A 15,191-nucleotide genomic window follows, 5' to 3' on the forward strand; every position below is an offset into this window, starting at 1 on the left:
TCTGAGGAAGGACATTCTTGCCATAGAGGGAGTGCAGAGAAGGTTCACCAGACTGATTCCTGGGATGTCAGGACTGTCTTATGAAGAAAGACTGGATAGACTAGGTTTATACTCTCTAGAATTTAGGAGATTGAGAGGGAATCTTATAGAAACTTACAAAATTCTTAAGGGGTTGGACAGGCTAGATGCAGGAAGATTGCTCCCGATGTTGGGGAAGTCCAGGACAAGGGGTCACAGCTTAAGGATAAGGGGGAAATCCTTTAAAACCGAGATGAGAAGTACTTTTTTCACACAGAGAGTGGTGAATCTCTGGAACTCTCTGCCACAGAGGGTAGTCGAGGCCAGTTCATTGGCTATATTTAAGAGGGAGTTAGATGTGGCCCTTGTGGCTAAGGGGATCAGAGGGTATGGAGAGAAGGCAGGTACGGGATACTGAGTTGGATGATCAGCCATGATCATATTGAATGGCGGTGCAGGCTCGAAGGGCCGAATGGCCTACTCCTGCACCTAATTTCTATGTTTCTATGTTTCTATGTTTCTACCGAGGTACCGTGAAAAGCTTTTGTTGCGTGCTAACCAGTCGGCGGAAAGACAGTACATGATTACAATCGAGCCGTTCACAATGTACAGATGCATGATAAGGGAATAATGTTTAGAACATAGAAACATAGAAAATAGGTGCAGGAGTATGCCATTCGGCCCTTCGAGCCATTCAATATGATCATGGCTGATCATCCAACTCAGTATCCTGTACCTGCCTTCTCTCCATATCCCCTGATCCCTTTAGCCACAAGGGCCACATCTAACTCCCTCTTAAATATAGCCAATGACCTGGCCTCAACTACCTTCTGTGGCAGAGAATTCCACAGATTCACCACTCTCTGTGTGAAAAATGTTTTTCTCATCTCGGTCCTAAAAGATTTCCCCCTTATCCTTAAACTGTGACCCCTTGTTCTGGACTTCCCCAACATCGGGAACAATCTTCCCGCATCGAGCCTGTCCAACCCCTTAAGAATTTTGTAAGTTTCAATAAGATCCCCCCCTCAATCTTCCAAATTCTAGCGAGTACAAGCCAAGTCTATCCAGTGTTTCTTCATATGAAAGTCCTGCCATCCCAGGAATCAGTCTGGTGAACCTTCTCTGTGGCAAGAATGTCTTTCCTCAGATTAGGAGACCAAAACTGTACACAATACTCCAGGTGTGGTCTCACCAAGGCCCTGTACAACTGCAGTAGAACCTCCCTGCTCCTATACTCAATTCCTTTTGCTATGAATGCTAACATACCATTCACTTTCTTCACTGCCTGCTGCACCTGCATGCCTACTTTCAATGCTACGTTCAAGATGAATGCCAGCAAAGTCCAATCTAAGAGAGTCTGAGGGTGACCAATGAGGCAAGTAGGTTGAGTAATACATGAGAACAGTTTATATCACAGATAAGTTATGTTTAATGGGCTTTGATTACAGGAAGCCTCACCCAAATGACAAGGTTGTCCAAACTATAATCAGCAGAATGGTGTTTCGCCTGACAGGGTAGTCAAAACATCTCATGAATGTCAACCAAATCTGTGAAAGCAAAACAGAACAACATCATCAAACTCACGAGGTATTTAATTAAACCTGCAGCTGCTAATGCAGGGAGGACAACCTCCCATGCGGGTTGCGAGCATATTGTTTTCAAATAAGAAGTGGGACTCGTGGCTGCAAAATACTCCTGAGGTGGGAAGATGAAACGCGTTTGAAAATGGGCTCATTTTCAGGCGGCACGCTGGCGCAGTGGTAGAGTTGCTGCCTTACAGCGCTTGCAGCACCAGAGACGTGGGTTCGATCCCGACCACGGGTGCTGTCTGTACGGAGTTTGCACGTTCGCCCTGTGACCGCGTGGGTTTACTCCGAGATCTTCGGTTTCCTCCCACACTCCAAAGACGTACAGGTTTGTAGGTTAATTGGCTTGGTGTATGTGTTAATGTGTGTAGGATAGTGTTAGTGTGCGGGGATCGCTGGTCGGCGCGGACTCGGTGGGCCGAAGGGCCTGTTTCCGCGCTGTATCTCGAAACTAAGCTAATTAGGTTTCATTAAGGCAACCGCTCAAGTCTGCTCAGCCTCCAGGGGGGAATCACACACTTGAACGAGTGCAGGTATCAGTCTGCCTGCCTCGATGACATTTCAGAGTAATAGCCCTGTCCCACGGTATGAGTTAATTCCAAGAGTTCTCCTGAGTTTGCCCTGATTCAAACTCGGAGATTTACGATAATGGCCACTCGTCGGTACTCGGGGCTCTCGTGGACAATTTTCAACATGTTGAAAAATCTTCACGAATCTTGCCGAGCTTACCTGCCGTTAGCGAGTCTTCCCGAGTACCTGCCGTTAGCGCTAAGAGACGTCCCCGAGCTCCGACGTACCCGCTACGTTCATTCTCCGTGCTTACCACAAGTTTGATTTTATTTAAACTCGGGAGAGCTCTTGGAATGAACTCGTACCGTGGGACAGGAATTTTAGTTCAACGTGACGCCATTGGAAGTTAACATGACAGTATGCCGTACGGAACCTTTCTCATTCTCACAACAAACCATATTCTTTATTTTATTTTGATAAGATCTGCCTTTTGGTGTCAGGATTTCCCAGAAACCTGCAAATAATACTGACAGATGGGGCTCGTCAGCCTGGGAAGGCAGTCCATCTAGGAGAGGGAAAACTCTGATTTAAAACCTCCACTGCCTTGTGGCCATATCCAGTCATGGAAAAGGCTACTGGAGTAAACCTCAAGAAAATCCGGAGTCGGAGCCCCTAAGGCAGTTCGTCGTTGTCTACAACCTCGCTCTGGCAGCTCCTGCGACGGCGCTGGTGCCAAACTGTAACGGCTCTGCTGTTCCTTTGGATCGATCAGCGACGTGGAGAGGGGGGACGTGCTGCATGGGCAACAACCTGTCCTCCATATGACATTGCCCAGGCTTGCATCCGACCAGGATGCATCACCCATGGTCAGTCATGACCGAGGGGGGCCTACTACTAACTTCAAAGGACATGAAGTGTCATAGAGTGATACAGCGTGGAAACAGGCCCTTCGGTCCAACTTGCCCACACCATCTACATACATGGTGAATCACTAGCCTGCGTTTAGTCCATATCCCTCTAAACCTGTCCTATCCATGTACCTGTCCAAATGTTTCGTGAACATTACAATAGTCCCTGCCTCATCTACCTCCTCCGGCAGCTCGTGCCATACACCCACCACCCTTTGTGTGACAAATGTTACGCCTCAGGTTCCTGTTACATCCATCCTCTCTCACCTGAAGCGTGTGTCGTCTGGTTCTCGATTCCCCTACTCTGAGCACGAGACTGCGCATTTAACCGATCTATTCCTATCATGATTTTATACAAGGAAAGGGTCCAGTTGCACTTTCAGGAGACCCTAAATTTTTATCCAGGCAGAAATCTTTCCAATACGCTCTGATTTTCCTGGGGCTCTGATTTTTAACTGTTAAAAACTACTCTCTAGGCCTCTGCCATTTCAGAATGAGATTTGTCTACGATCAGTGTGGACTCCACAAATGGCGGGTGAAATATTTCTCTTGTGCACAGTCTCTTGGATCATGGCGATAGAGCTCCTGCCTTACAGCGCCAGAGACCCGGGTTATGACAATAGACAATAGGTGCAGGAGTAGGCCATTCGGCCCTTCGAGCCAGCACCGCCAGTCAATGTGATCATGGCTGATCATCCCCAATCAGGACCCCAGTTCCTGCCTTCTCCCCATATCCCCTGACTCCGCTATCTTTAAGAGCCTTAACTACGATCCCGACTACAGGTGCTTGTCTGTAGGGAGTTGTCTGTTCTCCCCCTGACATGCGTGTGCTTTCTCCGAGCTCTTTGCTTTCCTCCCACGGTCTAAAGACGTACACGTTTCCAGGTTAATTGGTTTGCTAGAACTGTAAAATTACCCCCAGTGTGTGCAGGACAGTGTTGGCGTATGGGGATCGCTGGTCGGCACGGACTCGGTGGGCCGAGGGGCCTGTTCCACGCTGTATCTCTAAGCTAAACTATAACTAAACAAAAGGAAAGATATCGCCATAAAGGAAATCACAGGCCAGTTTTACTTACTCCATACAGCTCTGTTTTGATTCGAACAAACCATCTCATATACCAGGTGCCCGTATCCGTCTGTATCTCTATCAATTCATCGATCATTTTCGGGGTCTTGATTCTATTGACCTGCAGAAACAAATGCTGGTGAATAAAACGCACTTTTCACTGCACAATGTTTCCCTGAGACAGATTGAATTACAACCCTAAATTAAAATCAAAAACAGCAGATGCTGAAAACCTGAAAATAAAAATGTCCCTCCATGTCGGGGGAGTCCAGAACCAGGAGTCACGGTTTAAGAATAAACGGTAGGCCATTTAGGATTGAGATGAGGAAAATCTTTTTCACCCAGAGAGTTGTGAATCTGTGAGATTCTCTGCTATAGGAGGCAGTGGAGGCCAATTCACTGGATGTTTTCAAGAGTTAGATTTAGCTCTTAGGGAAAGTTGGGCCGAAGGGCCTGCTTCCACACTGTATCACACTATGACTCTATTGGCAGGTGGGACCAGTGTAGATGGGGCATGTTGGCCGGTGTGGGCAAGTTGGGCTGAAGGGCCTGTTTCCACACTGTATCACGCTATGACGCTATGAAGGGGCTGATGAAGGGTCAGGGATCTGAAACATTATCTGTTTCACCACAGAGCTGACTGACCTGCCGAGTATTTCCAGGATTTTCTGTTTTTAATTTCATGTTTTCATCCACCTTCAATGGGCGGCACGGTGGCGCAGCAGTAGAGCTGCTGCCTTGCAGTGCCACAGACCCTTGTTTGATCCCGACTACGGGTGCTGTCTGTACGGAGTTTGTACGTTCTCCCCGTGACCTGCTGGGGTTTTCTCTGAGATCTTAGGTTTCCTCCCACACTCCAAATACGTACAGGTTTGTAGGTAAATTGGCTTGGTAAAATGATAAATTGTCCCTAGTGTGTGTGGGGTAGTGCTAGTGGTCAGGGATCGCTGGTTGGTGCGAAAGCGGTGGGCCAAAGGGCCTGTTTCCGCACAGTATCTCTAAATTAAACTAAACTAAGAATGAGGATTTGCTGCCAATAGCCAATCTCATTTATATCCATCCTGATCAGTTCAAAAATCAATACAGGACAAGTGAACGTTGGGAGCAGGTACGGCATAAAGATAAGGATTAGCATACACGTAACATATAGCATAGCCAACATAATCAAAATTGTCCCACATCAGTCATTTTTCTCTTTCCCCTGCTCCCCTCAGGCAAGAGGTACAGAGGTCTGAAAGTGCACACCACCAGATTCAGGAACAATCCTTCCCAGGCTGCTGAACGGTCCTTTCATAAGCTAGAGTACTGTCCAATTCACTTCTACCCCATTGTGGACATTGGACTGATGCACTATATACCTCATAGCGAGGGGATTTGAGTTCAGGAGCAAGGATGTCCTACTGCAATTGAGCAAGGAGGGCCCTGGTGAGACCGCACCTGGAGTATTCTGTGCAGTTATGGTCTCCCAATTTGAGCAAGGACATTCTTGCTATTGAGGGAGTGCAGCATAGGTTCACCAGGTTAATTCCCGGGATGGTGGGACTGCCATACAGTACGATGAAAGAATGGGTCAACTGGGCTTGTATTCACTGGAATTTAGAAGGATGAGAGGGGATCTGAAAGAAACATATAAAATTCTTAAGGGATTGGACAGGCTAGATGCAGGAAAAATGTTCCCCATGTCGGAGGAGTCCAGAACTAGGAGTCACGGTTTAAGAATAAACAGTAGGCCATTTAAAGATACAAGGATACAAGGATACAAAGGACATTTATTATCACATACACCAATATATACACCAAACAGCACCAATATATACAAATTTGACTTGTAATTGCAGCACACAAATAAAGATAAGACACAACATCAAAGAACTTTAGGACAGATGAGGAAAATCTTTTTCACCCAGAGAGTTGTGAATCTGTGATATTCTCTGCTATAGAAGGCACTGGAGGCCAATTCACTGGATGTTTTCAAGAGAGTTAGATTTAGCTCTTAGGGCTAAAGGAATCAAGGGATATGGGGAAAAAGCAGGAATGGGGTACTAATTTTGGATGATCAGTCATGACCATATTGAATGGCTCGAAGGGCCGAATGGCCTACACCTGCCTTATTTTCTATGTTTCTCTTTCTACATGCTGAGAACTATATTCTGTACTCTGTATCTTCCCCTTTGCTCTACCTATTGTACTTCAGTTTGGCTCGATTGTATTAATCGTGTCATTGTATTTATGTATAATATTGTTAGAACTGATGAAATAACATGCAAAACTAAACTTTTCGCTGTGCCGCCATGCAAGAGACAACTATGTTTTCCCCTCCATTGCTAACCTATTAATTTTAATTAATTTAATTAATTTAATTTAAATTTCCTGACTTCGTTTGTGGGAAAGTAGCTCACGCCTCCAGATGAACCAAGTGCTTCCCCACATAAGGGACTTTTGATGGATACTTAACTTTTTATTGCCACTGTTATTTATCTCTCATTTACCACCTGGGGCGGAATGTTAGCTACGAAGAACCAGGGAGTAACTTGGCTTCAGTTGGAAGTGGAGAGCAGGAAACGCTGGAAAGAGGGGGCTTTTTAAAAAGGAGACAAGATTCTCTTCAATTAGCTGACATTTGGGGCGTTGCGATGGCACAGCGGTAGAGTTGCTGCCATAACAGCGCCAGAGACCCGGGTACAATCCTGGCTACGGGTGCTGTCTGTACGCAGTTTGTACGTTCTCCCCGTGACCTGCGTGGGTTTTCTCCGGGATCCCCGGACTCCACCCACATCCCAAAGATGTACAGGCTTGTAGGTTAGTTGGATTCTGTAAATTGGCCACAGAGTGTTGGATGTGAAAGTGGGATAATGTAGAACTAGTGTACAGGTGATCGTTGGTCGGCGCGGACTTAGTGGGCTGAAGGGCCCGTTTCCATGATGTAGATAGATACAGAATGCTGGAGTAACCCAGCGGGACAGGCAGGAGGGAAGGAATGCGTGATGTTTCGGGTCGAGACCCTTTCTCAGGTCCTTCACATTCTTCTTTCATGCTGCATCTGTGATTTTAGTTTAGGTTAGAGATACAGCACAGAAACAGGCCTTTTGGCCCACCGGGTCCACGCCGACTAGCGATCCCCGCACATTAACACAATCCTACACACACTAGGGACAATTTACACTTATACCAAGCCAATTTACCTCCATACTTGTACGTCTTTGGAGTGTGGGAGGAAACCGAAGATCTCGGAGAAAAGCCACGCAGGTCACGGGGAGAAGGTACAAACTCTGTACAGACAGCACCCGTAGTCGGGATCGATCCCGGGTCTCCGGCGTTGCATTCGCCGTAAGGCAGCAACTCTACCGCTGCGCCACCGTGACTGCCCTGAATGAAACTGAACTAATTTAATTTCTCAGGAATCTGAAGTATTATTCGTAGCCCAACCGTTCTCTGGGAACACTTCATCCTTTCACACTTACTGTGAACACTTTCTCTGGTTGTCCCCGTGCCCTCATGTTCGTGTCGTGGATCTGTTTCAGGATCATCCAGGCCTCGTCGTGCTTCCCCACCTGCAAACGCAGACAAACCAAAGCCGTGACATTTCGTCCCTTTCGGAAACAGAAGTATTTTAATCATAGAACATAGAACAGTACGATACGATACGATACAAACTTTATTTATCGCAATAGGGAAATTCATCCGCCAACATCATAAAACGCAAAATACATGAAACAAGAAATTAAAGTGATGAGTGGAAAAGATTGGGGATGGGCAAAGATTGGAGGGGGGGGTGTGGGGTGGGGGGGGGGAGTCGGTCTCAATCTCAGTGTGTCCCACGACAGCAGGGGGAGGAGTTGCACAGTACAGTACAGCACATGAACAGGCCCTTCGGCCCACAATGCCTTTGCTGAACATAACGGCAAGTTTAAGCTAATCTGCTCTGCCTACACGTGATCCACTTCTCTCCATCCCCTGCATATTCATGTGCCTATCTGAAAGCCTCATCAATTGTATCTGATGTATTGTATCCACCTCCACCACCACCACCACCACCTCTGGCAGTGCGTTCCATGCACCCACCACTCTCTGTGTAAAAGAACCTGCCCTGCACATCTCCTTTAAACATTGCCCCTCCCACCCTGAAGCTGTGCCTTCTAGTTTTTGTCATTTCCACCCTGGGGAAAATAGTTTAACTGTCGTACAAACTCCTTTTTGGTACAGAACTCAGAAAAAGAGTATTGCTGCCAAAATCAGACGAGGTTTATGGAGAAAGAATCAATCAGTCCTGCTCTGCTTAATTAGGAAGGAAATTATACAGTACATTCCTCATTCTGATCAAATGGAGAAATGCTTCATAAAATTGCTTTCTGATTAGTGAAATACTGTTGAAGTGCTAGGGTTTACCCACACGTGCTGTATAATCCATGATAGACTAAAAGGCTCTCATTCTTCTCAATTTGCTACCTTAACTCATCTTAGCTTGGTGCCTTCATCTTGGGGGAGAGTTTCCTACATATGGTTGTGATAGCGTGAGGCATTGTTGAAAAGTGTGCACATTAAATAGGACATCACAGTGGCGCAGCGGTAGAGTTGCTGCCATACGCTGCCAGAGACCCAGGTTCAATCCTGACTCTGGGTGCTGTCTATATGAAGTTTGTACGTTCTCCCCGTGACCTGCGTGGGATTTCTCCGGGTGCTCCGGATTCCTCCCACGCGCCAAAGACGTGCATGTTTGTAGGTGAATTGGTTTGGTAAAATTATGAATTGCCCCGAGTGTGTGTCGGATAGTGCTAGTGCGTGGAGATCGCTGGTCGGCACGGACCCGGTGGGCCGAAGGGCCTGTTTCCTCGCCGTATCTCTAAACTAAACTTAACGCAGGAAGGTTTTGGCATGAACTCTATTGTGCCTCAGAGTACATTTATTTTCTAACACTCAAAATCAATCATGGAATGGCTGTGGGATCTTTAAGTCTTGAGGAAGAATTGGGGGAGGGGAACAGGGTCGGGTAGAGGGAAGAAAACTAGGAAAATATCGGGTGCAAAATGGTGACGGACATGTCCATAAATATGTTCCTCAAACAAAGACAACATAGATTGTTACTGCAAACCAATGCTACTGGATCCCAGAAATGAAACAGAAAATGCTGGATATACTCAGCAAATTTCTGAACCGTTAAAGTCCAAAAATCTGAAATGAGACTTTAGAGATCCTGCAAGGAAACAATCTCTTTGGCCCACCGAGTCTGTGCCGACCAGCTATCACCCTGTACACCAGTACTATCCTATGCACTAGGGACAATACACTGAATCTAATTAACCTATAATTCCATTCATCTTCAGAATGTGGGAAGAAACCGGAGCACCCGGAGAAAACCCACGCATTCACTGGGAGAACGTACAAACTCCGTACAGACCGCACCTGTAGTCAGGATCGTGCCTGGGTCTCTGGAGCTGTGAGGCAGCAACTCTACCACTGTGCCAACATGCTGCTGTGAAATGTTAATTTCACATTTGAAATGAAATTAATTTTTCCTGCTACCTCCCGCAATCAGTCTGAAGAAGGGTCCCGACCCGAAACGTCACTTATCCATTTACTTCAGCGATTCTGCTTGACCCGCTGGGTTACTCCAGCAATGTGTGTCTATCTGAAATATTAACTCTGCTTCCCCCTCCACTAATGACGGCTGACGTGCCGAGGATTTGCAACGTTTTGTTGTACCATTAGGGATTGTTATTGTATTCTGAGTCCGTGCAGGAAGGGGGAGCCCCTTGCCTAGGTACCTTACCTCCAGCAGGAATCGAGGACTTTCAGGCATGAAGGTGAGGGCCACGACCGAGGAGACACAGGGCAGAGCACAGACAACGACAAACACTCGCCAGCTGTGGAACTGGTACGCAGAGCCCATGCTAAAACTCCAACCTGCCCGGGAAACAAGCACATTCACAGTAAGTTAGACATTAGGAGAGCTCCCCTTCCCCTCACCCCACTCACCATCATCTCCAAGGACCTTAAATGGGGGGCCACCATCGACTCCACAGTCAAAAAGGCACAACAGAGGATGTACTTCCTGCGGCAGCTGAGGAAGCACAATCTGCCACAGGCAATGATGGTCCAATTCTACACGGCCATCGTAGAGTCTGTCCTCACCTTCTCCATCATGGTCTGGTTTGGCTCAGCCACCAAGCACGGCACCTGCTGACAAGGTTATTGGCTGCAACCTTCCCCCCATTGATGAACTGTACACTGCAAGGGCCAGGAAGCGAGCGGGCAAGATCATCTCTGATTCCTCTCACCCTGGCCACAAACTCTTGGAATCACTTCCCTCTGGAAGGCGACTCCGGACAGTCAAAGCTGCCACACCCAGACATAATAACAGCTTTTTTCCCCACCAGTACTAGCTCTACTCAACAGCCAAATGTCTGTAGTCTCCTTTTGCTCTGGTATTTTATTTCATTCACATGTTTAATCGATAATGTTTTATTATTAATGTTTAATGGTTCATGTGTCATTCCTAACTGTCACTGTATGTCATGTTGTCACTTGCGGGCGGAGCACCAAGGCAAATTCCTTGTATGTGAATATACTTGGCCAATAAACTTATTCATTCATTCATTCATTCAATCATTCATTCAAGTTAATCCATAGTCCAATGGCACTTTATTTGTCACATGTGCAACTGCACAGTGACATTCTTTTTACGTATGTATAATTGCGGGCAATTTCCAAATCCCGGTCTAATGGAGCGGTTCCTGATCCAGGTAAGTCCCAGACTCCTGCTGGGCCTTCCTCCATCACCTTTGATTGGATCGGCCTGCAAACTGACGTCCCTCTCCTCTCCTCGCCCGGCCATCCTTGTGTCCCGGGGCCCCCACCTGCAGCTGACCTTGAAGGTCCCGGTTCACCCTCCGACCGACCCTTCAATTCACGTTCAATTCAATGCATCTGTGCCATTTCACTTCTCATTTCATCAGTGTGCCTATAAATAGTTTGGAGTTGCAACTAAGACAGAACCGTTTAACAAATCCTTGGTGTTATCAAAGGCAAGGATGTCATGAGGCTGGAAAGAGTGCAGCAAAGATTCACCAGGATGATACTAGTTCTTGAGGCTTGAGTTACATGGAGAGTCATAGAGTGATACAGTGTGGACACGACATGCCCCTTCGGCCGAACTTGCCCACACCGACCAACGTGCCCCAGCTACACCAGTCCCACCTGCCTGCGTTTGGCCCATACCCCTCTAAACCTGTCCTATCCATGTACCTGTCCAAATGTTTCTTAAACGTAGCCAGGCTGGGACTTTTCTCCACTAGAGTGTAAGAGGTTTAAATAAGGCGAATCATCACAATCTTTTTCTCAAGGTGGAGAAGTTCTAAACTAAAGGGCCTAGAGTTAAGGTGAGAGGGGAAAGATTTAAAAGAAGACCTGAGGGGCAAAATCTCCACACGACGACACTTAGAAGATATTTTAGATGTAGATAGGAAAGGTTTAAAGGGATATACGCCAAATGCAGACAGTCGAGACAAACTCAGCTATAAAACAGGTCAGCATGGACGAGTTGGACCCTAGGTTCTGTTTCCTTGCTGTATGACTCGATAACTCAAAGAAGCATTGTTCAGAACTCTAATCCAAATGTAGCTAATGGGTGTAATGGCAGATTATTATATCATTCAAGGAATCTTTCCTCTAGCCCAGGTGTGGCGAACCTTTTCATGGTGGAAAGCTGCATTAAGTTAGCTGTAATCAAATAAGGCCTCATCCAAGAAACTTCAATTAGATGTACTTCAAAATGTACATTATTTTGTTAAAATAGCCCTCATGACTTACTAATGTTTTCATTGTGGCCGTCAGTTGGGGAGGATTATTTAGTTGAATCTTCTTTTACTCTTTGGTATTTTAAATACGTTCATTTTAAGATTAAAATAAATATAATAAAAGATGAACAAAAACATATTAATAATAATAATAAAAAGATTTGTTCTAAAAAATTTGGATTCATTCAAAAGGCCGCACTTAATGGCTTAGATGCCGCATGTTCTCCACCCTTGCTCTAGCCAGTATGTTTGAAGACAGGGGTAGAAGATAATCAAAACGCATTTACAAGCTCTCCACGAGACATTCAATGTCATCGAAAGATAAATCTTCCAAAACACCATCTCTTAATTAATAGTTTCTTTATTGTGGTAGTAAAAACAGTAAGATATTCATCCAAGCTTCTTCTTGTTTGAGAACATTTTGATCTTACTCGTGCATGGTGGAACTCGTGCATGGTGGAAAGCTGTCACCTCTCCCCCATGCTTCTTCAAACTAAACTAAAAACTAATAGGGCATCGGCGCGAGAATCCCATGCGCAAACACGCCTCCGACTACGTAATAAATCCCACCCACATAATTACGGGCAGATAAAATTTAACAGTAACTGGTTATAGTTATAACATACTGAGTTAAGCTAAATGGTTACTGCAGTGGGTGTTGAATGGAATGTTCAGCATCAAATGCCGCATGGTGAAGCTACTGCCAAAGGTGACTGCAATATATTGTCCTTTTTATATTAAAAGATCGATACAAAGTGCTGGAGTAACTCAGTGTGTCAGGCATCATCTCTGGAGAAGATGGACAGGTCAGGACCATTCTTCAGATAGGTTGAGGTTGTGGAGTGGAGGGGGGGGGGGGGAGCTGGAAGAGAGATGGGGGCGGGACAAAGTCTGGCAAGTGATAGGTGGATACACGTGAGATGAAGAAACTCACCTGCTTCCCTCCTTTCCTTCCCCCTTCCTCTCTCTTCCCTGTGCCCCACCTGGATTCACACCCATTTCTCCCCTCCCATTCCCTTCCACCTAAATTCCTTCCTCTGGCTTCACAATTCATGCATCTTCTATCCTAATGTCACACATTTTGTCTTTTGATCTCTTGGTCTTTGTCCAACCCTCTGCCAATCAAAACAACTCTCACCCATATCCACCTATCACGCGCCAGGCTTGTCCTGCCCTCCTCTCATCCAGCTTTGTCCCCCCCCCCCAACACCACAATCAGTCTGTAGAAGGGTCCCAACCTGAAACATTCTCCAGAGATGCTGCCTGACCCACTGAGTTACTCCAGCACTTTGGGTCTATCTCAGTGTAACTCAGCATCTGCAGTTCCTTCCTACAAAGGAACTGCAGGTACTGATTTACAACAAAAAAAAGACACAAAGACCTGGAGTAACTCAGTGGGTCAGGCAGCATATCTGGAGACCATGGATGGGTGACGTTTCAGGTCGGAACCCTTCTAAAGACTGAAGAAAGATTCCAACCCATTCTTTTTCTGCAGAGACACAGCCTTGCCCGCTGAGTGACTCCAGCACTCTGTGTCTATCTGCAGTTCCTTGTGTCTCTATTTACGAAGATCAACTTTATGGAGTGCTTCCTGTACATGGCCAAGTGCCAAATCACCAAAACCTGATTAAGAAATTCAGAAACAGTGATTCAAGTCCCTAAAACCTGGCATCTTAACAAATGTAGGAACATATGGAAAATGCAGTTATGTGAGCTTTGCAGCTAAAATGGTGAGAATTTTCAATGCCGGGATTAAAATAGCTACATGAAATCTGAATTGAAAAAGCCACCTGCTCAAGGCAATAAAATGGGAATACATTTTGATGGATGCACAAAGATTGCTTTCATGACAAATTGTACATTAACATTCTGCCTGAAGAAGGGTCTCGACCCAAAATGTCACATATTCCTTTGCTCCATAGATGCTGCCTCACCCGCTGAGTTTCCCCAGCATTTTTGTCTACAGTACATTAACATTATATATTCTAGGAGCACTTGTGCACAAATAAAGGGAGTTTGAATTTAGTTTAGTTTGGGTTAGAGATACAGCAGGGAAACGGGCCCTTCGACCCACCGAGTCCGCGCCGAGCATTGATCACCCGTTCACACTAGTTCTATGTTTATCCCACTTTCTCATCCACCCCCGACACACCAGGAGCAATCTACCTACAAACTCACACATATTTAAAATGTGGGAAGAAACCGGAGCACCCGGAAAAAAACCCACGCGCTCACAGGGGCTAATGTACTAAATGCACACACACAGCGCCAGAGGTCAGGATCGAACCCGTCTCTGGTGCTGTGAGGCAGTAGCTCTACCAGCTGCGCCTCTGTGTAATATCAAACTAATATCATTTTCAATTTTAGCAAACCACTATTAAAGTTAATGTCACACTCCCACATCCAAACACCCCCAAATCTTGTGTCCGGTACATAAGCATGTTGATCGCATTCATACCCATTCATTCATTCATTCATTCATTCATTCATTCATTCATTCATTCATTCATTCATTCATAGCCTATTCATACTGGGGCCACTGTTTAAGAATAGGGGGTAGACCATTTAGAACGGAGATGAGGAAACACTTTTTCACAGAGAGTTGTGAGTCTGTGTAATTCTCTGCCTCAGAGGGCGGTGGAGGCCGATTCTCCGGATACTTTCAAGAGAGAGCTTGATAGGGCTCTTAAAGATAGCGGAGTCAGGGGATATGGGGAGAAGGCAGGAACGGGGTACTGATTTTGGATGATCAGCCATGATCACATTGAATGGCGGTGTTGGCTCGAAGGGCCGAACGGCCTTCTCCTGCACCTATTGCCTATTGTCAATTGTCCTAACCCTTTCGCAGAGACTCCTTCATCGGTCTGAAGTCGTTGGTGAGGCCGCACTTCGAGCACTGTGTTCAGTCCTGGACACCGTGTTGTAGGATAGATGTTGTCAAGATGAGGAAACTCTTTTTTCAGAGTTTTGAATCTGTGGAATCCTCTGCCACAGACGGCAGTGGAGGCCAATTCACTGCATGTTTTCAAGAGAGAATTAGATTTAGCTGGAGCTGTAGGAAGAGTTTGAGTAGGCTGGGACTCTATTCCTTGGAGCGCAGGAGGATGAGGGGTGATCTTACTAAGGTGTATAACATCATGAGAGGAATAGATTGGGTAGACACACAGAGTCTCTTGCCCATAGTAGGTGAATCGAGAACCAGAGGACATGGGTTTAAGGTGAAGGGGAAAAAGATTTAATAGGAATCTGAGGGGTAACTTTTTCACCAAAGGATGGTGGGTGTATGGAACAAGCTGCCAGTGGAAGTAGT

At 46.0% G+C, this 15,191-nt stretch overlaps 1 protein-coding gene across 3 annotated transcripts in view; it reads right to left on the reverse strand.

Annotated features, from left to right (window-relative positions):
- The window catches only part of sv2c (synaptic vesicle glycoprotein 2C), an 88,983-nt gene that overhangs the window by 24,223 nt on the left and 49,569 nt on the right, over positions 1-15,191 (reverse strand). Inside the window, exons 3-6 of one of the 3 annotated variants that reach the window (XM_033018623.1) lie at positions 9,856-9,989; positions 7,550-7,639; positions 4,099-4,209; positions 1,477-1,565 (exon numbers count right to left, since the gene is read on the reverse strand). In XM_033018623.1, coding sequence (XP_032874514.1) covers positions 1,477-1,565; positions 4,099-4,209; positions 7,550-7,639; positions 9,856-9,989 — 424 coding nt within the window. Of the gene's footprint in view, positions 1-1,446; positions 1,788-4,098; positions 4,210-7,549; positions 7,640-9,855; positions 9,990-15,191 lie in introns of those variants that run through there. The other 2 variants (XM_033018625.1, XM_033018624.1) reach the window with 2 other exon arrangements.

Source organism: Amblyraja radiata, chromosome 3 (genome assembly GCF_010909765.2).
Source record: "Amblyraja radiata isolate CabotCenter1 chromosome 3, sAmbRad1.1.pri, whole genome shotgun sequence".
NCBI classification, from domain to species: Eukaryota; Metazoa; Chordata; class Chondrichthyes; order Rajiformes; family Rajidae; genus Amblyraja; species Amblyraja radiata.